The following is a 25,884-nucleotide window of genomic DNA, read 5'->3' as shown; positions in this document are numbered from 1 at the left end:
ATTTCCAATGCTTTCATCGCTCATATATTTAAATCTGGTGTGAGAAATTTTCACTGACTGTAGTAGTGTAAGTTTTGTTGAAAAAGTCATGATCCAGAAAAGTTGGTTAATTTTAATTAAGGGTCCTGGTTGCATTTCTTCTGTGTCCCGTATGAATATATTACCTTGTTCCCATCTCTTACAGTGGCTGTTACAGGCTGCATTCAGTCAGCAGAGAGTTTTTAGACACTGCTCTCAATGTCACATTGATGGAGACAGAGGGTGGAACTACAGATATCACATTCTGGTGAAGGAATGATTCTGCTTTGTGTGAGATATTTTTACAGTGAGATTAAATTTTTCTTGTATGTTCAAGATGAAATATTTTAACTTCAGTGACAAGAAGAATTTTTCCAGCTTTTTATTCTTCAGTTTGCCTGGCAGATCGCTTTATTGCAGATTATTTGCAGAACACAATCTGAAGACTGTTCTTCATTTCTGGCATTTTTAGTGGCATTGGTTGTTGCACCCATTCTTTTATTTGCACTTCCTCTTGGTTTTCCTGACCTCTGGGCTTCCCTCACCCAGAAGCTGATGTGATCATTGAATGGCTTTGTGGAGAACCCATTCTGTGGAGTGCTAAAAGGTGGATTTCAGATGAAGCAGCAAACATAGGTTGTGTTCACAGTGTGACACACAGACTGCTCACCCAAGGCAGAGGACACAAGGAGCAAATACCCAGGAGCAATGGCAGTGCCAGCTTGGGATGACAAAGAAGCTGTGGTATAAATTGCAATTCTTGTGCCAAGCCACTTTGTCATTAGTGACAAAGAGAGATAATTATGGGCCCATCTTGTCCTGTTAAGCATTTATTACTGGTTATTTGAAGTCCCATGTGTTAGCTGTAAATAAAATTATTTTTCTCTGAACATTTTCAGTCTGGCAGCCACTGAATGGAGTTCATAAAGTGGCTGTTGAGCTGTGGCTAAAAGAGCTGCTGCTCTGCAAGGTGACAGTGGAAATGTTTGCAGATTGCAGGTCAGGGTTCTCAGTGCTTTGTGCTGGAACCATGAAAACAGTTGTGTACCAGAGTGGTGTTTGATGGTCTTCTCAGTGCTTTCATGGTGGATCTGTGGCTTTATAAAGCCACATGCATTAAATACAGAATGAGTCAAATTCCTCAGCTTTGGGTACCGGAGCTGTGCTTGCTTCTTGAACAACTGTGCTGGCACACCTGCTGTGAATACAGGGCTTGAGAAACGGGCATTGCCTCAATTCCCTTCCCTCAGCTGCTCTGGTCCTTCACTGCCAGGAGCAGCTGGGTGAGTGGATATTGCCCTGGATCGGGAGCCTCATGTGGCGGTAGAGTGACCTGAAGGTGATGGGTGAGCAGATGAGAGGGTGTGGTACAAGTCAGGCTCAGAATGGGCATGAGTCTCTTGGGTCTCTGCTCTGCACTGTTTCTGGAGACTTGTTTTTCTTCCTAATCTGTGTGTATACTTGAATAAAATAAATGTAGAAGTCAGAGCAGGACTCTTCCCAGCGTGTCCCTTGGTGAAGCTGTGCTCGCTGGGCAGCAGGTGGGACAGTGCCTCCCAGTGTTTCCTGGAGGTGCAGTAATGTCAGCTGGGCACTAACTTCAGTGTAAGCTTGAGCTTCTAGCAGTGAATTGCCACCACAGTGCTAATAAAGAGAGAAAATAAAGGCTTGCAGGGAAAAATGCTCTGTTTTACTGTGCCAGCTGTCCACTGAAAAACATAGAAAGCTTTGGGGTATTAAGGACTTTTGCTTATGAAAGTGGATGGGAAGTTTTATCTGCGCTAACAGCCACAATGTGGTTTGATTCTTGGATTTGATGGTGTTTGGGAAAGGATCTCCACCTTTCTTTTCTCCAGTCTGCCTTGGGAGGTGAAAAGCAGCCTGTCTGCAGAGCAGGAAAGCTCCACGGCTTGTGTGAGCAAGGGGAAACCAAGGAGCAGAGCCTGATCTTTAGGACACATGCTAAAATTCATGGGGGTAAATCAGACAGGAGATAAAAGACGATGTAGGGAAGCAAAATAGAGCAGACAGACCAGACATCCCAAGAGAAGGATACTGAAGAGTGAAGAAGATGAGATGAGAGCTGTTGGAAGACAATTGTATTTTATCCTGACTCGAGGCAGGTAGGAGAGGAGGTAACTAACAGCTCATGCTCTGGATGCACAGCATTGATGGTCACTTTAATTAACTGGGATTACAGGAGTTAGCATTACCTGTAGCACCCTGGTCAGCATCCTGTCTCCAAGATAGTGAAGATCAGTAGGTACCTCAAAAGACTACTACAACCTGCAAAAATTACTTGGGATGTAATCTTCCCCACTCGTAAAAGCATTTATTTGAATTTTTAAAGATTAGAAATCAATTTAAATCCTGACTCATTAGGTTTTTATCTTCCTTTTGGTTCAGCACTTTTTTTGGCATGAAAAAAAGTACTAATTCAACATATTCTTGATTATTCTTTTTACCCAAGTGCCTAACTCATGTTTAAGCCTTAATAAATTTCTTATCAGTAGCTTCATTGCTCCATTTATGCAGTACATGAAGTATCCATTTTCATAATTTTAATACGTTTTTTATTTCTCATTTTTATACATTAAAATTTGGCATCTTTAAGCTTTGCTGGTTTTATAATCAGGCAATGCATGTTTCTAATTTACTTACTCTGTTAATAGTTTAAATATATATATTTTCTGGATGATTCTGAAACATTTTTCTCCTTTCTGGGATAAATAGTAAAAATCCATCTAGTCTCTTCACAAAACAGGTTTTCATTGCCTTGTTTTCTCTGAATACCCAAATTTCACAGAACCCATTTTTGATACAGGCTCCCAGTCTCTGCATTGTAATCCAGGTGATGTGTAGGGTCCAGCTACACAAATATAGTAGTTCAAGATTACCCTGTTTTTTATTATTGGTGCAGTCTGACTGTATCTTTTCTCATAAATGCACATCAAGGGGAAATCTGAAGTGATCTCTCTGCAGCAGTCCTTAGCTAAGTGCCCCTTCCAGCCTTGTGCAACTAAGGAGACAGGTTTATTTGGATTTTTCTGCAGTGTGTGTAGTTCAGTTGCATTCTGCAACTGTTTGTTTTAGTAAAATCTGTCTTCTTTGGTCATGGTGTAAATTCAGCTGGGACAGTTAGTTCTGCTCTGCTGAACTCCTTTCTCCCAGTCTTGGTTTAGCTAAAATAAATCCCCATCTTCAGCTGAATGTTTCACTGTTTGGCTCTTTGCTTCCAGAGTTTGAGATCATTAGTAAGTAAGTTATTAGGAAAAAACATTAGTAAATATAATACTGCTGCCACTTTTGAACTAAAGAAGAAAGCTGTGCACTGCAAAAGTCATGAGTTAACCATCTCTAACCAGGTAGTCTCCTCAGCTTTCTGGTGTTCAGAATTCATACCCAAGATGTTTTAGGCAGGCAGTCTCTGTTTTTCCAACTCTGGTTGTTAATAGCTATTATTTTCAGTTAGTTTCATTTAGAATACTTGGTGCAATACTGCAGTTACTAATGTTTCCTCAAAGTATGTGCATGTGGGTGTCTTCTCCTGACAATCTGGAAAGTAGCCTGGAAGCAAGGAAAAATGAGAAGTGTACTCCCTTGGCTCCCATATCTGTCCCTGCCTGGAGATTTGTCCCCACTAGGACACTTTTCAGATCCCTCTCTTCATTTGAGAAGTGCTGGTGTGCCTGCCAGGGAAATCAGTGCCAGGGAGCAGGGTGGGCCTCTGTGAACAGAGGAATAAAAGGAGGAGGTGGCACCCATAAGAACAGAAAGATGCTGGGATACATGTCAGCAAAGCTTGTCTAGACTAGGGGTTTGAAAGCTCAGAAAGATGTACAGATTGGCATTCATTTATATGTGTTGGGAGGTTAAGTTTTCAAACCAAGCATATTTTCACTGTAAATTGCAAGAATAGGAATTGGCAACCTTAATTTCTGCTGTCCTGACCTTACCCATACATGCAACTTAGTAAGTGTTTGTGTTCTGTGTGCATGGTCCTAGTCGTCTGGGCAATCTGGATCATACCCAAACATGGAGCAATGCAGTGGCCAGTATCTCTGGAATATGATGCCTTAATGCTCAAAAATCTGATTCCTCTTTTTTCCCACAAATTAATGTAAAAGATAGTAGTAAAGCTGTTAGAATTCAAATACTGTGATGTATAAGTACAAGTTAAATTGAACCAGAGTCCTTAGAATCTGTAAACAACATGAGACTGAGAGCTTGTCAAAAGCTGCAGGTTGTTGGAAACTCACTTCAGCTGCATGTGTCAATATGTAAATCTTGCAGCTAGCTTCCTGCACTGCTTGGTTCTTACATTGCAAAATGAGGAAGTTCCTCTTAGGTGTTTGCAATTCGTGTTAATAATTTGATTTCTGAAATGTTGGTGTTGCAGAACAGGGAGTATCTCAAGCAGTTAATCCTTTTGCTGATTACATATGCAAAAGATGATGCAAGTGGAAGCCAAGCCTGTAAAGACAGAGGACCTTTGCTGAATGGTGTATGAGAGGATTGGAAATTCTTCCTAGGAAAACATTGCATTTATCAGCAGGAATTTGGCAACACATTTACCTCTGTGATCATTGCTAAACACCTGATACTTGCACATTTCATCCATTTCTAATCCAAATTCACTCCATGCTGGAGTCACAATTTCTGTCAGCAAACAAAAGCATTATTAGTTTTGCAATATACTTGGATTTGTAGCTGGAAAGTTGTGTTCAAAAGTTCTTTGGAGAGACTTGGCTGGGAGATGTTGCTGATGTGAAAGATCTGCTTCTGAAATGGTTCCAGTGAGGTAGTCCTTTGACTGGAGTCACCATGATACATGCATGGAATTGGGGAAGAGTTGTTGATTTGCTTACTTGGAGAAATATTTAAAATAATGGTAAAAATCAAAGGGAAACCTATGGTAATCTGTTTTGTAGTTTTCAAAATACAGAATACTCAAAAGAAAAATGGGCACATAGCATGGAGGTCTAAGTGTTAAAATGTGACTTGTGTGTTAAAGTTGGGATAGAAAACCATGTAAACTGTTGTAATTAAGTCTTTAAAAGCTGTTTGGATAAATGTGTTGCAGATACTAATAGTGCATGGGTTTTCTTGCGTGCTTTTTGAAATATGAAATGCAACGTGGGAAAGACTTGGTTTGTCGTACAGAAATCTTGGCTAGAGAGAGAGGCATAACAAAATTCCGCTGCTTAGAATAGTTTAATTTGCTTTTTAAAAAAAATTCTATATTTTCTTTTATTGTTAATTTTCAAGGAAAATCAGGTTTAATTCTTTTTCTCCTTTACTGATGTTAGAACTAAATATTGGATACTTTACATTTCAGTGTTGACACACACACAAGCTCATTTGAATGGTCACTTTCAATAGTAAATATACAGATTTTGATTTATATACACTGACTTGGTTTCTTTCAATGTAGGATGCAGTTACTATTGTGAAAAGCTGGTTTATCTTTCTTGATGATCAATTGCTTACTGTAAGACATTGCATATTCAGGGTTGAAGTGTGACTCTGCTATTTTAGGCAGCATAAAAGGTATTCTCTTTCCTGTAACACTGAGGTATAGTTTGCATTGAAATGGAAGCTTCCCTGACTTTGTGTTTAAAATGGAATGTCTGGAGTGTGGATGTGGTACCACCACCTGTCTTAATGCTTCTAAATCTTTTCCTCAGGGGGCCAGGGAAGGAGAGGGGCTGTTTTGCATCTTTCCACCTTTCTTCTGCTCTGAGCATCCTCTGCCTCCAGGCCCCTTCCCAAAGCAGAAATGCTCTAATGGTTGTTTTGGACCAGCTCTGAAGAGAGGTGTGGTGCCCTGGGGTAGCCAGAGGCCAGAATAGATTGGGCAGCACGAGGTGGTACACAGAATAAGTGTTGTGGCTATGGAGGTAATATCCATTCTTAATATTAATTCTTAATATTTGGTATTTGGAGTTCTGTATAATACAGTAGCATTGCTATATAATTTCCTTGTATTTTGAAGTTCTTTTTAATATCAAGTATTTTCATATCAGTACTTAGAGAAGAACTGAAAAGTGATTTTCTCAGATCGGTGCAGAATTTAACAGGCATTGCACTCTGCCTACGTGCATGGGTTTGGAAGTTATGCAACCTCTTTTTATAGAGTTGTATGTTCTGGTGATCTAGGTTTGCTCAGTTAGTGTTTAGAAATATTAGTGTATTAGGAGCTGTATATCATAAAATCTTAAGTTATGGCAAACTAATGTGTACCTCTAAATATAAAAACATTTGTGGTAAGGTTCAAGTAGAAACGGCTTCCATCATTTTGTATACTGGCTTTAAACTCACTGGGTGGAAGAGGCCAAGTTGCTGTGATGTAGAGCCACACCCAGCATGGGGATGGAAAGAACTTGCATGGAGATGTTGCATATTTAGTTGAGGCAGAGACAACTGAGAACTGAGTGCCCAGCACAGGAACAACTGCTGTTGGATATCTGCAGCTGGGGGGAGAGGGAGGGGTGTAACAGGGCATGTTGTCACCTTGGCACTGAGGGAGTGCCCTTCCTGACATACTGACAGGTCTTTATTCCAAATTGCAGAGGTACTAGGTAATCAGAGTGCAATTGCTCAGGTTTTTTAGGATGAGCAAAATGCATTTTTTCCTGTTCTCATTGTTGGAGGAGACTGGACTTGTTTTTCAGAAACATTACATGCAGAAAAATCAACCTGAGGCAAACACCTGGCATGAAGAGAATTTGCCTGAATACTAATAATTTGGCAACATTTAATAAGCAAATTAAAACAGTATGTAGTAATGGGAATGCAGCTGCAGTGATTACTGCCAGATTCGCCAAGAGTAATGGACTTGCATACCAACCCAGACTTACAACAAATATTGTGATTGTAGGTAACTAAATGACCATGGAATCTGGAGCAGAGAACCAGCAGAGTGGAGATGCAGCCGGTACAGAGGCAGAAACCCAACAGATGACAGTACAGGCACAACCACAGATTGCAACGTTAGCCCAGGTATAAAAATCATATGGTGTAATAGTTTTACTTATGGTTAATATTTTTAAGAGGGATAATGTCTGCTCACGGGGCTGAGAGAAGATTTTGTTGATTACATTCTGAAACACATGTGATGTATAGTTCTTATCATATTTGTCTTCACATTTTTAAAGCAGTACAGTAGAGTAGTAGGCTGTGTTAGTTCTGGAGAACTGTATGTGTGTAAATTGTGTAATGTTAACACAGTAATGAATAAAAATATTTCTAGCATTCTTTACCACAACCATACCACTGAAAGGTATTCATTTCAATACGTGTAATCTACTGTCTTGCTGTTGTGTTTTCTGTTAAAAACTTGTCTGTAGTAGTCAGTTTAATTCTGAAGAAAGCAAACCTAATATGCAGATAAATAATGCTGCAAATAAAATATTTTATCATATGGGATTAATGTTATGAGCATTACAATCAAGTGGAACAATCTGGCACTTGACAGCTCGTTACCCTGTTGTCTCCAGAGTTTCACAGAATTTTTGGCAAGTTAGAGAGACAGAAGTAGATAATTTGTTTTCCCCAAATTATTTTGGAGAGACAAGAAACACAATCCCAGCTCTATCTCTGATTTTGGGATTGGGTTTCATTTTTTAATACACTGATGGTTGGCAGAAGCAACTCCATTGTATGAATATGTTTAGCTCTCTTCTGTAACCATTTAATTTGAAAACTAATTGTAGTCTGCAAAGACCAAACAGGTGATTTTGATCTCATAGTTTATGGAATTGAGTGTCTTTTAAGTGGCACAGTTAAATCACTTAGTTTCTATAAATGATTAGTGTCTTTTTAAAGTCATTGCACCTTTTGGTACTCCAGAGACTACCAAACAAGGACAAACATGTCCTGCCTTCTGTAGTTGGTACATTTCCATTCAGTGATAGTGTAGGGATTGTAGCTGTTTAAATGCATGGGATGATTTTGTTGGGTGAAGCTCTAGTGTGAATTTACAAGCCACCAGCTGCCCTGCACCAGCTTGCCTCTTTGGGCAGTTTTCTCACTGTCTAACTTAGGCACAGGATGTAGGTGGTGTGAATAACACTTCAATGTGAACTGAGTGGAAGTAGTTTATTTCTCCTGCAAAACCAGCTAACTGCTGCTCACTTGATGTGCTTTGAGGTTTAGTCCAGAGAATCAAGAGTGTTTTACATTTATGTGTTAACATACTAACCTCCAGGGAGCTGAACTTAAAAGTATGTAGTGGGTAGCATGCACTTTACTTGGACATAATTGCCCCAGTGCTTGAATGAGACTTATTTTCCAAGTAAGAAAACACTATACAAGTATGGTTAAAATCCACATGAACCACCATGTTGTCATTCACTATATTATCTGCACCTTGGCTTTTCCCCAGCCTGTGCAGAGTTTGTGGAGTTGATAAAACAGTCTAAACATAATTCCTTGTGTTGTTCACATCAGTGTGATGTTACTATGATATTTTTAATAAGTGAAGTGGCAGTAATTGGCATTAGGGAGTGCCCTCAGAGGCCTAGCCAAATCTAAATAACTAATTATACCAATTTAATTCTTCCATTATCTCTTGTAAGGTCACCCCTCTTGCAAGCTTAGTTTAATTGCTGATTTTTTAGTGAGTTCAGGGTAGCTTTCAGAGGCAAAAGGAAACTCGTCCCAGTTCCACAAGGTATGAGTCAGAGACATGTGCGGAAGTTACACTCTGCTGTGGGCTTAATCCAGCCACAGTGGCCTCCAGTTGATCAGCTTTGCTGTCATTGCCAAGGACTGTTTAGTCAGACATGCATTATTGAGAAAGGTCACTTGGCAAAGGAATATAATTTGTCAGAGGAAAGGGCTCTCATGTTAATCTCAGCCCAGTTTCTCTCAGATGCAAGTTAAGTAGCACCATGTAATGCTGCATCTGCTTTCCTGAAAAAGGAAGGTAAAAGCAAATGCAGATTGGTGGATTAGGGAGAGACAGCTGTGGAGGAGAGAGGTCTGCATGTAATTCCCTTTAATTTTGTTGTTAAACAAGATTTCATTGTAAGTGATGGATGTTTATGAAAATTCAGAGATGAGCTATTGCAGCTTTTTGAGAATCACGTGTTCACAGGGACAGCAGAGGATTTCTTTCTGCATCCTGTGCATAGCAGGAAACTTTGAGATGAGGTGGGACAGCAGTGCAGCCCTTTCTTGCACTGCAGCTATGTGGATTGAATATTTTTTAAATGCTCTTGAACCCTGGAGCATTGTTAGGTTTTCCAGACTTGGGTGACCAGAAGAGAGCTGGCGAGTCAGTGAGCCATGGCCTGGCTGAGGTCTGCCAGAGCAGCTCAGGCTTGCCTGCAGTCCTTCCCTGAGGCCAGGGGGTGTGGGAGGGACACTCGCTGGGGCAGGGTGTGCTGCACCCTGCAGCCCCTCAGGAGCCCCCAGCCCCTAAGCCAGGCATCCTGTCAGCAGACAGCTGGAAGTTCTGGGTGTGCTGGGCGTGTGCCCAGCCATGGAGCAGCCTTGGTGCATGGCATTCAGCTACCCAGAGTAGTTCCTGTGGCCTGCCAGGGTGAGACTGTGGCCTGAGCAGCTGTGTGTGGCTACTGCTGTCCCCAGAGCCCGAGCCACAATGTGCCATGCTGAGCTCATCAGCGTATCCCTGCTGGCATGGCCATGCCTGCAGGTCTGCCTGGGGAAACAGTTGGGTTTAAAACATGGGCAATTGTTCCTCATAGAAATAACTCTTGAAAGTAGAGTTTGTGTTGACCTGTTACACAATAATCACAGTGACTGCCTGCAAAATACTTATTTCCGCTGCAAACTCATGGGGTTTTTCTGTGTGAACACATGGTCAGTTTTCCTCATTTACATGCACTTTGCCAGCTACTCATATGGCTTTATCTGTAGAAAGTGAAAGGTATGATTCCCTAAAAATGTTAAGTTCTTACATCTGGCAAATTCTTTGCATTTTCCTGAGTGAGAACAAAAATAGCTCCACTGCCATATGTTTCTGCCTCTGACTCAGCAGTGTCTGTAGGAGTACACCCGAGTCTGAGCAGTATCCAAGTGAAGTAAGTGAAAGGTAATGATGTATTTGTATCAGGTTACCTCAAAATAGAGGCAGTTGTGTTTTTCTTCTTCTTGTCAGTGATTTTACAAATTATGTTTGAGCCTGCAGAAATTCTGCATTAGATTATTTTGTGAAGTAGGTCAGGTGTTGGACTCAGGCAGTTCAGGGGGTTTTATATGACGCTGAAACATTTGGGTCATCTGACTGGGGTCTAGAAAAGGCATAGTTCTTTCACAAAAACAAACACTGAACTAAGGAGATTTTGCAATAACCTAATTTATGCTCACTGTCTCTTCTTTGCAGGTATCTATGCCAGCAGCTCATGCAACATCTTCTGCCCCCACGGTGACCTTAGTTCAGCTGCCCAATGGGCAGACGGTTCAAGTGCATGGAGTGATTCAGGCTGCCCAGCCATCAGTTATTCAGTCTCCACAGGTCCAGACAGTTCAGGTACTGACTGAAGAAATTCCTAAAATGTAAATTGGGCCTTTGAAATAGGCCTGTTGTTGCACTGTATTTGTGTCCTGGGTTGTGTTTTTGCAAATTTGTACAGTATTTGCTACTCTGACTTTTTTTCTTTTCTGGCTTAACCACTTTTCATTTTCAAACATTGCTGAGTTTCATTTCCCTCTAGAATTTGTTTGGTGAGTTTAGCAGCTTTATGGTTTTTCCTACAGTATTACTCTGCTTTTTCTCTATCCTGTATTTCCATATATTTTTATTGAGTAAGAGTTCATACTATTCTCAAGTGAACAAAAAGATGATTTTTTTTTAATACTGTAATTTTCATAATTAACAAGACCAGTATCCTAGAATGAGAGCCTTTGCTCAGTAAGAAATATTTGCATTGGTTTACAATAAAGGTCTCTGTATGTTACTGGTTCTTTTAAATAAAACTAACAGTCCTTACATAGAAATAGTTTTAAAATGTGCAGGTTGAGTGTTGTGTGCTTTGTGAAGCCTTAGCATTTTCTCTTCTCTGAAGCAAGACAGGTAATGCAATATGGTGAGGTAGCCTGAAGATAGGAGACAAGTAGTCTGAAATCTGTACAACTTCTAACTTGCTTTTTATCCACTTGAAGTTCGGTGTTACTGAATGCAGAAATTCTTTGGTGTACAGCAGCTACACCACAGGACAAGGACTGCACATTATTCATTTGCTGTTAGAACAATTACCTCAAAAATGTTTCATTTCAAAAAGTAGGTAATGTGACTTTTTGATAGAGATATTCAGCTGGGCATTATTTTTAAAAATAAGGCATGTGTAAATTAAAACTAGACCATTGTGATAATAATCATTATTTTTTCCTTCTCAGCTTCAGTGCTGAGTTTGTGGCTGGCTCTACCATCCTCAGCCATTGCAGTCAAAAGTTCAGAGTTTTAATCTATCAGAGGTGAGCAGTTTTGAGATGAGTGCACAAGTTGCTACCCTGGAGGTAGAAGATAAGGGACTGACAATGAAGCCATTCTTGGAATTCACCTGGTTCAATGCAGATCCATCATGTTTTGATATTCAGAGCCCAGTAGTTCACAGTCAGCCTTGGACTTATTCAGGCCCTCTATCTGACAGTTATGAGATGTGGGTGCCAGAAAGATTTTTGAGCCTTTAAGAATCTTCTCTACGGTGCATAAATTATCAGGATATGAGCTCTGTTTCTCACATAAACATAATTAGCTTTTATATATTTTGTCATGCACATTTTGAATTTAAAATAATATTAAAATAATTTCAATCATTTTATTTTAGCTTTCCTGCATAAACATTCTGCTTTTTTAGCACAGATACCCAGAATTACAGCACTGCATTATTTTTTAATATCTTCATGTATGACATTTTCCTGGCAATTTCCCCCATAAAAGACAATGTCTCTTTAACAAATCTACCTCATTATTTATAAATTGATGTTTTTTCACTATTATATTGTTTGTTTCCAAATGTTTCTGCTACCTTAATTTCATTTACTTATTCTCTCCTTAAATTTTACTAAAAAAATCTTTATTTCCTTGCAATGGATGAGAACAAAACATCACAGAAGGCAAAAACTGTATGATATTAATGTTTAGGTTTTCTTACTGGAGTATTGAAATTGTAAAGATCATTCTGATGGGTAGATCACTGACTGTGGTCATTCTTTGTGGATCTATTACTAGGCAGTAACTTTCTGTTCATTATCTAGATAGAGCACTTGCATTGTAGTGTTTTTCACAGGATATCAACATTTCCTTAAAATGAAGGCATTGGAAGTGTCTTGTTAAATTTGACTGCTGTTCTTATTTACAGATCTCCACTATAGCAGAAAGTGAAGATTCACAGGAATCAGTAGACAGTGTCACAGACTCACAGAAACGAAGAGAAATCCTGTCCAGACGACCCTCCTACAGGTATGGAGCTTAAAGCAGAAGCATTTCTTGATGGATGGGTGTGTTGACATGGAGATACAAGCAGTGGGATTGTATTTTTATTATTTTTAGATTTACCATTTAACTGAAATCTCTCTTCTATCGTGTCTTGCAATTTTAGTATAGAAAATATCTGTGGAATAGGATGCAAAGAGATAAGCAGGAGAAGGAAGAAAATTCAGCAGTTACACTCAATTGAAGTGTAACTGAGAAGTGAGCTGAGAATATGGTAATTTCCACATTTCAGAAAATTGAGATATCATTGTGATAGATGCCTTAGAAATAGCTTTAATGAATACTTAATATACAAAATACACTGAATCTTTGCAAAAAGGGACTTCTGTGTAATCTGTAGTCTACAAAAAATCAACTCTACTGGTTTTCATTATTGCTGAAATGCTAGCAGCAATCAAACTTAATTCCTTTCTCCCATGAGACTTAAGGAAGCTGTGATGTTCCATAGCTCAGAGAAAATTTCTGCTTGAGCAAAATAGTTTGTGTTTAAAGTTAAGTCAGTATATGAGTAGAATATAGTGAAAGGTATCTAGTGTCTCTTTCTCATGGCAAAACCAGCTGAGGTTCTCCTTCACGTGGTGTGTCATGTTACTTTATTCATTAAGCTTTTGTACAGCTTTTTGTGTCTGTAATAAATCCCACTTTCTTTCTTAAAATACGCTAAATAGCATTAAGGAACAGCTCTGGAGTTCAGTAGGTTTTAAATGACCTGTGAGTTGCTGGTGCTTTAGAAAATTCAGATGCTCCTTTTTTCTTTTCTTGGAAATAGAAGTTGGGCTGTGGGCCTGAGCATATCTCAACCATGGTACTTTTTTAGCACTTGGGAGATTGTCTACCTTGTCCAGCAGCCTTCAAGGCTGTTCTGCCAAAGATAGTGAAAATCATTGCTGAAGATTTCTAGCCATAATAGATCTGGAAAAATATTTTTATTTGTGAGTAGCAGTGTTAACTCCAAGGCTGCCACAGATTCCCTTCAGTCTGCTTCTGCAGCAAGACACTTGATTTTACTATATATGGAAGAGTGGCTGTATATGGTGAGAAAACAGAGCTAAGTAAACAAGCAGCAGAACTGAGAAGAGGGTGCTTGTGCATGCTGACTTCTCATTGAGATGGACTCTCTTGCATGCACTGGTGCCACAGCACAGCCTCTGTCTTCAAACCAGATCCTGGTGACACAGCAACATTTGTTAGCTGCAGAACTTGTATATGCAGCTCAGACTCCAGGCTGGTGGTGGTTAGGTCAGAAAGGCTGAGCCAGACCACTGCTGTCTTTAGAGACTTCCCATCTGGCATTACTCAACCTGCTGTAACTGGCCCAAAACAAGATAGGGGCAGAAATGTCCACAGCATTGAAAGCCATACCTCTTCCACAAAAACTCCTCTGTGATTCTGCCACTCAAGTACATCATGTATTCCATCAGTTCATAGCTCCTGTATTTGTAAAGCTGCCACCTTATCCTTTACCTTAAATCCATTTTTATGATGGCAAAGGTAGGTTTTAACCACGATTTAATAATGACATGAGGTTAAAAGTGATTTTTTTTAATCTCCTTGGATTTTGTTGTTCATCATCCCGGCTGTCTCCATATTTTTTCATCTGTTTCATTCACTAGTTTCTGATCTAACACCTAGACTGCAAACTCTTGCGATGGAAATTTTTTATTTGTGCAAGTGGTTATTCATACAGTGTTGCCCAGTGCTGGGGTTTCTTGCATGCACACAAAGTCAAAACAGCAACAGCAAAGCTCTGTTTGTCAGGTGCTGAGCAGAATGAGTGCTCTTCCCCCCACATAGCTTCATACAGCTGTTCTGGCCCACACAGCATTAGGAGGCTTGTCTGAGTTATGTTGTCTTGGAACTTGGGGTCTACAGCTGTGTTTGCTTTGCCACCGAGTTCCTTTGCCAGTCCACTGGAAAACATAGGAGGAGAGTTACAAAAAATATTGCCCTTTACCTAAGGGCATTTACTGCATTTTGCTGTGACATAATAGAATATGCCAGCAGTGAAAGGAGCCTGACAGTCCTCTGAGGAAGGACATGTTTGATCTCAGTGATGCAAATTGCAGTGACTGCTGTGGTCAGTCTACAGTCATGTTCAGTAGGACCTGTAGCAGTGATGTTTTAAAAGTTTTGACTTTGGATAATTAGCTCATGGAAATAATGAAACAGTCTGTTCTTTCCTTTACCCATGAACTTTCTCAGGCAGAGCACCTGTGAACATAACTGTGAGACTGTTCTCAAGCACTGGGTATTGTCTCCCAGGCAGGTGTTAAATTATGAACTGCTGGCTGTCTGCAAGTATTCCTGCTAACTCCTTTGGTACTCAGCTCTCTGGCTGAGGTGTTTATAGTCTTTGAAATGGAGCAGTTCACCCAGTGTAAGTGAGGAGACAGGTTCTGACTTATTTTTTCCAAATATTTATATATCTGAAAGCAGGAAACAAATAAAAATGGATGAGAGAAACATGCTCTGAAGAGAAAGGAAGGGTTGTAATAGCTGTATCATGGGTTTTGACAAGCACAGCTGTTCTGTGCTGGCTCCCTTGCTCATCAGTCCTTGGCATTTTGAGCAATCCTCTCCAATAAGAGTTTGGAGATAGTCTGTGGTTTTCATTCTCCACTCATATTTTCCTTGCTGGCTTGCTGCACTTCACAGTTTTCCCCAGCCTTGTGTATCAGATAGACTATTTTTCTCCCCCAATTTTTATTAAAATCTCTACAACACACTGTCTTTGCCAGAAAAATTTTGAATGACTTGTCCTCAGACGCCCCAGGAGTGCCAAGGATCGAAGAAGAAAAGTCAGAAGAGGAAACAGCAGCACCTGCCATCGCCACTGTCACGGTGCCAACTCCCATTTACCAAACCAGCAGTGGGCAGTACAGTATGTAGTCTGCATTTCTCAGTGGTGCTAGTAAGCGGGGATGAGAAGATGAAGAGCTATTATTTCTGTAACTGTTGTTTGGACTAGGACAAAGCAGGAGGTGAAAAAAAGATCACTTTATTTTGACTGTTAACCAGGCCTTTTGAACACATTTCTATTGTAAGTGTTTGAAAGGCTCCATTAACATTCTGGGACTGCTTGCCCCTTGGTGCAGCTCATGCATCCTGAGGGAAAACAGGAACTAACTATAATGCTATTATAAACTTCTTCACTTCCGGAACTAGATGGGGGAATTCAGAAGTTTCTTTTTTTTTCTTGGTGGATCATTAACACTTGTTCACAAAGCTGTAACCTCATCCTTAGAAAAAAACATTATGGTCTGCAGTTACATTTTTAGAAAAAAACAATCTTAATATATGTCATAAGTATATATTTCTGTGTTTTCTGTGTTAGATACAGTGTTTTGACTTGAAGAATGATTGAGAATATGGCCTTAGAGATAAGACACATGCTGTCTCACACTAACCATAGAGCAGGAGACATACAACACAGACAAAAGGGAAAAAGAACTACTTGTTTATATCTGTCTCTTAAAATCTCCGTAAAATTTTGTATCTCTGTTTACTCCTTAACCCCTTTGCTTTGTACCCTGCTTAATTTTATTGAAATGGATGTGGTTAATTCTGATTCCTGTTATAACTGTACAGTAACTGTGTGTGCAGACACTTGAGGTTTTGGTGTGTCTGTATATAGGAACATAGTGGAACTCTGTGACTCAAAAGGGGTGATGTCCCAGTATACCTGCATGACAGGACTGGGGGAAAGAAACGAAAAAAACCAGCAAAGTTAAGACTGCCTGCACCAAACTGTACCTTTATGAATGATAAAACAGCTAGTAAGGGTCTGAAGAAGTTGTGGAGAAGGGGGGACACAATCAGAAGGGAAAAAAAAGCCAAATTAAAAAAGAAAGTGAAGCACAAGATGGATAGCACTAGCAGCAGAGGAGACTGAAGGGCATAAAGTGCAGAAGATGAGAGGAATTTCAGATGACAAGAAAAACTAAGGACTGAGAAAAATACCTAAACCAACCAAGAAGAAAATCTTAAATTAAAAAGTATTCCCTGGGGGTGGGTTGTAGCTCTTCCATGTAATTCTGTTTTATTAGAGAAACTAATCTGTATTTTAGCTGTGGGTTTTGGCCCTCACAAACATTTGAAAACTTACCTTTCAAAGGATGATTTCTTTCACGTACATTGAAGCCATGTGTCTGATTTGGGGGTGTGTAAGGGTTCAAAGGATTTAGCTTAGATCAGTATTCTTCCATACCTAGGTTTAATACTATAAGTTAATGAGTGAATTAGTGTCTTAAATGCTGGGTTGATTTTTTTGGTCTGCAGTTGCCATCACCCAAGGAGGAGCAATCCAGTTGTCTAACAATGGCACAGATGGAGTACAAGGTCTCCAGACATTGACAATGACCAATGCAGCTGCAACCCAGCCTGGCACCACCATTTTACAATATGCACAGACCACAGACGGACAGCAGATACTTGTACCCAGCAACCAAGTTGTTGTACAAGGTGAGAAACCTCACAGCCACTCATTCTGTGTAACATTTTCTCTGTGCAGGTATAAGTTGCCAGCCTGACTCCTTCAAATGTGTCTGGAAACAGAATTAACAGCTTTGGCATAGATAAGTCCATAAAATTACTGAAATTCTGGACAAAGCTGTTTGTCATATATTTTTGAGCCTTTCCCTTTAGATTGGTAAAACTGTGGATATTTGAGGTTTAATATATTTATTTTTGCTTTTCCATGCCTGCATTTTGTCCATGCAATTTTTTTTATTTTCTTTTTATTTATATTTATATATATATATATATATATATATATATATATATTTATATAATTTATTTATTTTCTGCAAAAACTAATACCACTTTAGAGTTCTGAGTTCTCCCATATGCGTAACAATAGGAAATCTCAAGCAAACATTAAAGACAGGAGAGAAGGATGTTTGATTGTTTCTAAAGGGACACTTTAATTTATTAGTAATTTTCCCCTTTTTTCATAATTTCTTCCTACTGTGACTTTTGTAAGTAGTCATTGAGTGAGTGACTCAATCAGTGAGTCTTGGAATCGCAGAACAATTTAGGAGAGTGCCTTAAGTGATCGTTTGGTCTAGCCCGCAACTTGGCAGAGCTACTTGCACTTAGAGTAAGTTATGGGGACCTGTTGTATCAAAATACATACTTTGGTTTATTAAAAATTGAGGATTATTACAAAATTTTCATTGAAAATAGCAAAAGTGCACCCCTGCTTCTGTGACTGTGAAGTAGTTGATTTGAAAGCTATCCAGTGAAGAGTTTACCAGGCATCAGTAAAAATGCATAGCAGAGAAGGGTACTGTTGTTAAATTGATCTTTGGGTTTTTGTGGTCTTAAGGACATATGATTTCTTTAGGTGGTATTGTGGTTTTTTGTGAGCTCAGGCAAAATTAACACATTCCTAAGATTAAAATTAATAAAGTAAAAAAAAAGCCAAGGCCTTGCTCATTCTAGAGAAGCAACAGAGTGCACTGTTCATTGCTTGTGGGAGTACATGCTGCATTTTTACACCTTTTTTTTATGTTAGATACTTACACCTGCAGTTCTTCCTTTTCCAGGCAGATGTTTGGAGCATAGCTAGAAATAGTGACCCCCATCCTTCTCTAGAAAAATGCTAGAATTGCCCAAAAACCAGGGCAGTACAAAAAATGTAGTAAGGGAGAAAGAAGCACAGCTAAACTGCAAGACTAATCAAGTTACCAAGCACAAGTGAAGACTTCTCCAGCAGGAATGCCCAAAACCTTGCATATATGAATAAAGGGAGCCTGAGGTGGCAGTGGTGACCCAGATGATGGCTGTCCCTGCTGAGCTGTGGCCTAGGCTGCATGCTTAGAGAGATGGCTGGGTCGCAGAGGGATGGCTGTGTCAGGGAGAGGACAGGCTAGAGAGGTGAGTAGACGCTCTCCACAGCATGCGTGACAGTGCTGTCACCACACTGATGTCCCATTCCTGTGCGTCCCTGCAGCTGCCTCAGGAGACGTGCAGACCTACCAGATCCGCACGGCCCCGACCAGCACCATCGCTCCAGGAGTGGTCATGGCGTCCTCGCCCGCGCTGCCCACCCAGCCGGCAGAGGAGGCCGCGCGCAAGAGGGAAGTGCGTCTGATGAAGAACAGGCACGTACCTTCACAGCTCTGCGCTGGCCTAGAGTGTCGAGTGCTGGTCTTTCTTAGCCATGCTATGAAATGCTTTATGAAGAATTTGCCTTTTTTAAAAAATGCAAAGCAGAAATGCACATCTACTAATGCTGTGTGTTGCGACTGTGAAACCTTGAGTGAAGTGTCAGACTCGTTCTGTGAGGTGTGTGAATTTGGTTGTTGCGGTAAGGAGAAAAGCACTCAGTGAGATACTTGTATGACTGCAGATATATTCTTACAAACGCTAAGATGAGTTGCTTTTTTTGAGTTACTACATTCATGTGGTTACTTTGCTGGATTCTCTCCCTTAGCCTTGCTGCTGGCCCACGTGTGCTCCTTGTGAGTACTTTCTTGATTGTCTCACTTGTTCTTTTAGCCGCTTTGAGTTTTCTCCTCCAGGGGCTGAAAGGCTCAAGCAAAGGCTAAATGAGCAGCTATTCCCTTTGATTGAAGTCCTGTGGAGCCAGTAGTGGCAGCAGAGGGGCTAAAAGAAAGGTAAAGACTTGGTCCTGTAGGATCCAGTGTAAGCTTAGAGGTGGGAGTGGGTGAAGGCAGCAAAGGAAGGGAGCTGTAGGGAGAAGTTGAGCTCCTGAAGTCTGTTGCTGTGGGAATGGGAAGGGGTGTGCCTGAACTGGCCCATCACACCAAGCTTGAACTCTTACATGGGCCACAGATTGCAGCCTGTGTGTTCCATTGTGACACTGAGAACCCAGTGCTTCCCGCCCTTCTGAGCAGGGGAAGCCCCCTGAAAACCTTATTAACTTCATCTGTCAGTCTGAAAAAACTGATGTTGTGCAGGTTCATTCCTCTTCTGTAGGTTGCTGTGCTGTGAACATAATGAAAACCTATTTGAGCAGACGCAGTGCTTATACAAGGGGTTTTAATGAAATAAATAATGCTGAACAGCAGAGGTCACTTTTTTAAAAGGTTTTTGTACAGAATGTCACCCATCTCCCTTTTTATATCGTTTTCTCATACCAGTGAATAGTGGATATCACTCTTTCAGGCTCTGCATTTGAAAAAAAAATTAATTAGAATCACAGAATACCCTCATTTAGTCATCAGTCTTATTTCAGTAAAAGAAAGCTTTTGTGTTTGTGAAAGCCAAGAAAAACAATGGGGAATTACCCCACTTGAGTTAAATTGACAGCTTTTGCAACAGTATCATGTTGCATGTGGTGCTTTTAGCCTGTCTGCTTAATAGATATTTGCAAATCTAAGCTCCATAGCAAAGTGGGGAAAAAAGGATAGCGAGGCAGATGGTAAGGTGGTACTTACTGGAGGATTATAGTGTAAATATTCATAGATATTATTGTGCAAATTTTCTGTATAAATTTTACATTTTTAAAGCTGTGTTGTAATTCAGTAAAATTCTGGCTGTTCATAATAAACAACTAGCACACACAGACTTGAGGTGGCTTAATATGCACAGCCTAAAGGGGAAAAAAATCACAGAAAGAAAATGTTGTCACTCAAGGAGACTTGTTAGTAGTTTGCACTGGGAGGCACTTCCTGATCCCCTAGTACTTAATCTTTTGCTAACAGCCCAAAATTACTTAAATTCTAAATGTTACGCATGGTTTACTGAAGCACTGCAGGCATGTGAAATTGTATTTGTGGGAGTGACAAATGGATACCTGAGTCCTTCCAGGGCTTACAGGCTATGTTTTCTTCATCCTGTCTCATTTGTGGAGCTGAATTTCAGAAGTTACTTTTAGAGGCTTCTTATCAGTTAGGTCCTGGAATGCATTCTGTTTTTACAGCTCCTATTTATCTAATAAGGGAGGGAACTGGGTTCTGATTTGTCCTCTCATTTCCCAGAACACTGACTGTCTCACCAGTCTGTGCAGTATTTGCAATGAAGGGGCACACAGACTCTTCTTTTTGGAGCTGTTGTGCTTTGCACCTAAAGGTTCAGGGCAAATGAGTGTTTATTTCCCTATGTCTGCAGAGTGCTGCTTGGACAAGGGGCACTGCAGGAGCAGAGCCCTCTGCCTGGGCTCCCATCTGCCCATGGCATTTAGCCTTGTGCTTGCTTTGCACATTGGTGCCATTATATTTCTGTGTAGGGTAGTTCCTGCCTTGCTGTTCCTGCTTCAGGATGCTCAGCAGCACATTAATACCTTCTGGTATTTTTCACTGGTGGTCTTGGTATGTTACCAAGTTACCTACAGGCAGCTCACTCTTTACAAGCAAGACTTAGAAGTTTGACTGTCTTGAGGTCTGTTTTTGGCATAGCTGACAGGGACTAAAGAATGATTTTTTTTTTTTGTTTTTTATTTGAGTCATTAATAGTATCATTGCAGTGATGCAGACATAATTATTAAAATAAAAGCATTGCTCAAGAGAAAATACATGAATGCTCTAAATACAGCACTTTTTTACACTAGTTGATCCATCTTGTTGGACTGCTCACAGGGAAAAGTTAAAGACTGTAAAAGAATAATAGATTATAATAAAGTCAAATTATTGCAGCAGCATTTTACTCAGCCTAAAAGTTCCAATATGAATCCTGCATGCAAAAGTTTATCCCTGATTAGGATCCTATGCTAATAATAATAATAGTTATTAATATTATTATTATCTTACTGGTGCTGTCTTACTGGGATCTGTGTGTTGAAATGATGTGTGGATCTTGTGTGTGTGTGATTTGTGAGGAGCAGTTCCTATGAACTCAGTGTTTTTTCCTCACTTGCATTTCTTAGCAATACCTCCATATTCTGAAAATGGCAGTACTAGTAAAGGTTTGCCTGAAAGCAGTTAGGTAGCCCATGTGTGCAGTTGATTGTTCTGGATTTGAATGGACTTTTTTGCTTTGCAGAGAGGCAGCACGTGAATGTCGCAGGAAGAAAAAGGAGTATGTGAAATGCCTAGAAAATCGAGTGGCTGTGCTTGAAAACCAAAACAAGACACTGATTGAGGAGTTGAAAGCACTTAAGGACCTTTACTGCCACAAATCAGATTAATTTTGGATTCTCATTTTCACTTGTCCAGGTGGGATAGAGACTGGTTCTGGTTATACCCAGAAGGACAAAGTAAACTTTTTATTTTCTAAACATTTCTTTTTTTCTATGCGCAAAACTGCCTGAAGCAACTACAGGATATACTTCATCTGTGCTTTGCATCAAACTGTGAATGTTCAAGTACTTGCCTCCACTTCTCCCCTTACAAGATGAATTTCATCATCAGTCTCAGCATGAAGAAGAACAGGCTTCTCTCTCGTCTCCCAGTCCTCTTCAAGGAATAACAATGGTCACTTGGGAAGTTACTGTGGGGAGGGTCCTTTTGTAAAATGTCAAGGATTTGTGCTGAGCTCTTTCCATTGCCTTAGAGACAGAGCCACCCCAGCCTCTTGGTCCAGAGAGCAGTGGCCACACAGGTGGAGCATGCCTGGTGCAATGAAGAAGCAGTGGTTGCCACACTGGTTTGACACGTTCCTGCTGAGCTGTACCAATACACGGCTGAGCAGCACGCCAGACCAAGGGCACCTCACTGCCACGTTCTTGGTGTGGAGAGAACACACCTTCTTCAGACTAGCCCAGGAGGGGCTTTGATCTGCAATTATTATCTGTATTAAGCCCTCCTGGACTAGTAAAACATTCTCCATACTTGAGAAACAAATGCATTGAGAAATGAGCTTCACTGGTCAGTTGTTGATTCTCATAGCTTATGTGTGCAAGTGCGTTCAGCATTCTGAATGCACGGAAAACAGACACCAACTTCATAGGATATGGGTTGGGGAATTATATTTGGATGGGAAAGAAAATTTTAAAAAAGATGCAGTTGTGATGTTCTGTAAACAGGGGTAGCACATTACAGCACTACCTATTTGTATGCACAACAACTAAGCAGTTGAAGCATAGCCAACTCCACTTAAGTACTCCCTGAAGACAGTATGGTCTGTGTCCCAAGTCCTCTCAAGCAATGAGGTTGTCTTTATTTCCCTACCACTGTCTTATGCAATGGAAATTATTGTGCTCAATAGAAATATCAGCCTGGTTTGCTAAATTCTTTTTTGAACTTTGAGGCTGCCTTCTATACATAAATTAAATTTCAGTATAACTACTAGGACAACCTCAAATATTCAAGAGGACTTCAAACACGAATATTCCAACTCCTGCTTTGAAAGGGAAAATACTGATTATTTGAACCTGGCCAGATTAGCTAAACTTTTAATTTGTTTGGGATATTTTTTCATGGAAAGGGTCAGATTTACTGAGTAATCTATTCCTGCCACTGAAATTACTTACATGCCTCAGATGTTTGCAAGATCAGGTTTTTTTTCTGTGCACTGAGGAACTGTGGTCTTTCCCACATTTATGGTGTTAAAAAAGGTAGTTCATATTTAAAAAAACCTCTGTACTAAGCATTAGGACTTCAAAAGAATCATGCTCAAAAAGAACCAAAAAAGATCATCAAGAAGTTGTCAAAAAGAATGTGTCCGAAAGAATCATGTGCTGTTTGTGTACTGGCCCTCTGAAGCCAGTCTCTCACTGTGTTAACTCGGGTCATTTGATGGAGTAAGTTTACTTTGTGCTTCTGGTCAAACTTCTATGTATAGAAACGTATGGATGAGGCTCTGGTCTATACCAATGCCTTGCCTAGCAGAGTATTAGCTAATATTTTTTCCCACTCACTCTATATCTATTTAAGATAAATTTCATACACAGGCTTCTAAAAGGTTGTACAATCAGTGTGACGTTATAAGGAAAATACTTGGAAGACTCTGGGCAGTTGAGTCTCAAACACCTAAGCAGTATTAAAAGTTCTAGATTTCTCATTTGAGGGGCATTCAGTTTCCAAGAGACTTAATTTAAAAGGGGCAGGGTTAAACTTACAGCATTATTGTTACATCTAGAGTTATCAAGAATTTCAAATTACACTTGCATTTCAAGAAAAAAATGTAAGCATCAGAAATATGAAATATTCACTTTCACAAGTTTTGTGGGTGTTTATAAATGGTCTATTTTTATCTGGCATAGAGAGTTGATTTTTTTTGTTTTTATTTAATGGGAGATGAATCTGTTAGTTTAGCAGTGCAAATTTAAAGAAGACCCTAAGTTCTCAGCAGTGCTTTTATAAAAAACTGTTTCTTAAAATCAGTGAATACAAATACATAAAACAGTTACATTTTCCACAGCGAGTACTGAAGTAGAAATGGTTGTAATACAGGAGTCATTCTTGTAAAGCATGAAGCTCATGGTGGCCTCATTTGCAGTTACATGGAATGGTTCCTGCAGCTTTGAGGAACACAGAAAAAGCTGTATATGCCCACATTAAGGCTGTTCTGTTTGCAAAAACTGTGAGGTTTTGCTCTGAGAGCTGTGTCTAGTGGGTAATGAACACTGTTCAGAGCTTGCTGGTAATCACTGGGCACAAAGCCTGGGGGCTGGATGGGCATGGGAGCCTAAAACAGTGCCCAGGTGGGGTTCTCCTAACACACAGTTTGTGCAAACGTGTGTGTCAGCGAGAGGAGAACTGTGTTACCCGTTTGTCTGTGTGTGGTCTGCAAGTGGCCTGTCGTGGTTTTAGCCTAGACTTCATTAGCAAGTAAAGTTCCACTGAGAAAAGGAATGTAATTCAAAGTAAATAGGGGTCTGCAAGAATCTTTATTTTTATTTATGCTGCACTGAGGATTATGGGACACAAATTTATTTAATGAAAATTATAGATTACAATAATAAAAAATGTATTAGACCAAGTACAGGGCTGGCTAGGCTACCCATACATGCTTTACTATTCATATTGACCCAAAAAGGGAAAGAATATGACACAGGAATCAGTTCCTATGTTATTTACCAAGTAGTGAGGTTGGGGTGATAAGCTTCTATAGACTAAGGCTGTTTGGAAGTAGGATGGAAATGATGCTGACAAGGGGGAGGGAGGATTAGTTTTATATCTCACGGTTGTGAGTTTTCAGGAACTGATAGACTCTTTTACCTGAAGAGAGGGTTAGAAAGGGCTAGATCCGTTACGTTCATAATAAACTAGAATTGGTTTGAAATATAATTTTTGTAATGTCATTATTTTGCAAAACAACAGCACCAATCAGGCAGTTAAGATATTGTCAAAGGTGCTCTTTTAATTTAGATATTCTTGGAAAATACATATGTATAATATATGTACATATATATATATACACACAGTATATAATCTACAGCTCTGAGAGCTTTTAAGTCAGGAATGCTGAGTATTATAGTATATGGAGGTCAGAAAAAGAATTTTTACTTTTCTGTGTGTCTGGGTGTGTGTGGATGTGCGTGTGTGTGTGAAAGCTTCCCCTCACCCCAGTAGCTCTGGGCTGCGTTATTCTAGCTCTTAATTACTGATTTGTTTTGTGCTGTCTCTCAGTTACCCATTTTCAATAATTTTATTTCATCTTTTGTGGCTTTTGTGAAGTTTGTTTTTTATTGATGAAGATTTTTGAAATTATGTAAACAGTTTGTTTTACAACCACCACCACCCAGAGTAATTCACTTCTGTGCTTTTTTTCTCTTTGGCAGCTATATATCAAAGGCAAAACATTTGGAAAGGTTGTTAAGGTGTTATTTTCTAAAGGAACCACTGGTAAGACTTCTGTTTTCCTCCTGAGGTAGTGGTGATGCATTCTTCCTTAGGCAGCAATTTCACCAGCACTGGGTAGTTGCCGGCACCGTTGCTTGTATTTGAAAGCACAATTTTTGCCTGTTGTGCTCGTCAGGACTGCTCAGACACCTGTAGTTCTGGCTAGCCTGGAGCTGGCATTTGCATTGGAGATCACTGTCTTCTCTGGTACTTGTACATTGGTCAGAAAATTGGTGGGGTGTTTGGAATCATTAAGAGGCTCAGGAAAAAAAAAAAAGATTTAATAAGGAAAAACAGCCCTGATAGTTTCTGACCTAAATTTGTACCACAGGTTGCTTTTTTTAAATCTGGGCTTCCAGTAAACTGCAGCAGCAACTAGTCATCTGTTAGTGAAAACTGGCACCTGCTTTTTTATTTTGTTTTTTCATTTATGGCAGACAGTGCTTTTTGTGGTTTAAAGACAAATCCACCCATCAAAGCAAGTTCGATATCAGTGGTTGCAAATCTATGATAGTTCATAGAGGATTTAATTGATTTTCTAAGACCTTGTTTTTATTGTAATTTTTTTACCCTGAAGCCTAGTTAGTGATGTAACATTTGCCAATGATCCAACCAAAAGGTCATGTATTTATTTTTGTTACACTATGTTCTTTGTAAATGTTTAATTAAAATGTGCACTTTTAAAGAAAAAAAAAAAAAAACCAACAAACAAAA

The 25,884-nt window shown here is 39.8% G+C and overlaps 1 protein-coding gene across 2 annotated transcripts in view; it reads left to right on the top strand.

Moving 5' to 3' along the window:
* The window catches only part of CREB1 (cAMP responsive element binding protein 1), a 37,756-nt gene extending 11,872 nt beyond the window's left edge, over positions 1-25,884 (top strand). Inside the window, exons 2-8 of one of the 2 annotated variants that reach the window (XM_058809101.1) lie at positions 6,899-7,020; positions 10,370-10,516; positions 12,348-12,448; positions 15,220-15,362; positions 16,760-16,942; positions 18,435-18,585; positions 21,428-25,884. In XM_058809101.1, the coding sequence (XP_058665084.1) occupies positions 6,907-7,020; positions 10,370-10,516; positions 12,348-12,448; positions 15,220-15,362; positions 16,760-16,942; positions 18,435-18,585; positions 21,428-21,572 (984 nt within the window). In that variant the 5' untranslated portion in view covers positions 6,899-6,906 and the 3' untranslated portion in view covers positions 21,573-25,884. The remainder of the gene's footprint in view (positions 1-6,898; positions 7,021-10,369; positions 10,517-12,347; positions 12,449-15,219; positions 15,363-16,759; positions 16,943-18,434; positions 18,586-21,427) is intronic. The other variant, XM_058809102.1, reaches the window with a different exon arrangement.

This window comes from Ammospiza caudacuta, chromosome 8 (genome assembly GCF_027887145.1).
Source record: "Ammospiza caudacuta isolate bAmmCau1 chromosome 8, bAmmCau1.pri, whole genome shotgun sequence".
NCBI lineage: Eukaryota > Metazoa > Chordata > Aves > Passeriformes > Passerellidae > Ammospiza > Ammospiza caudacuta.
Note: the sequence above shows the minus strand (reverse complement) of the source record. Positions and strands in the feature narration are given on the sequence as shown.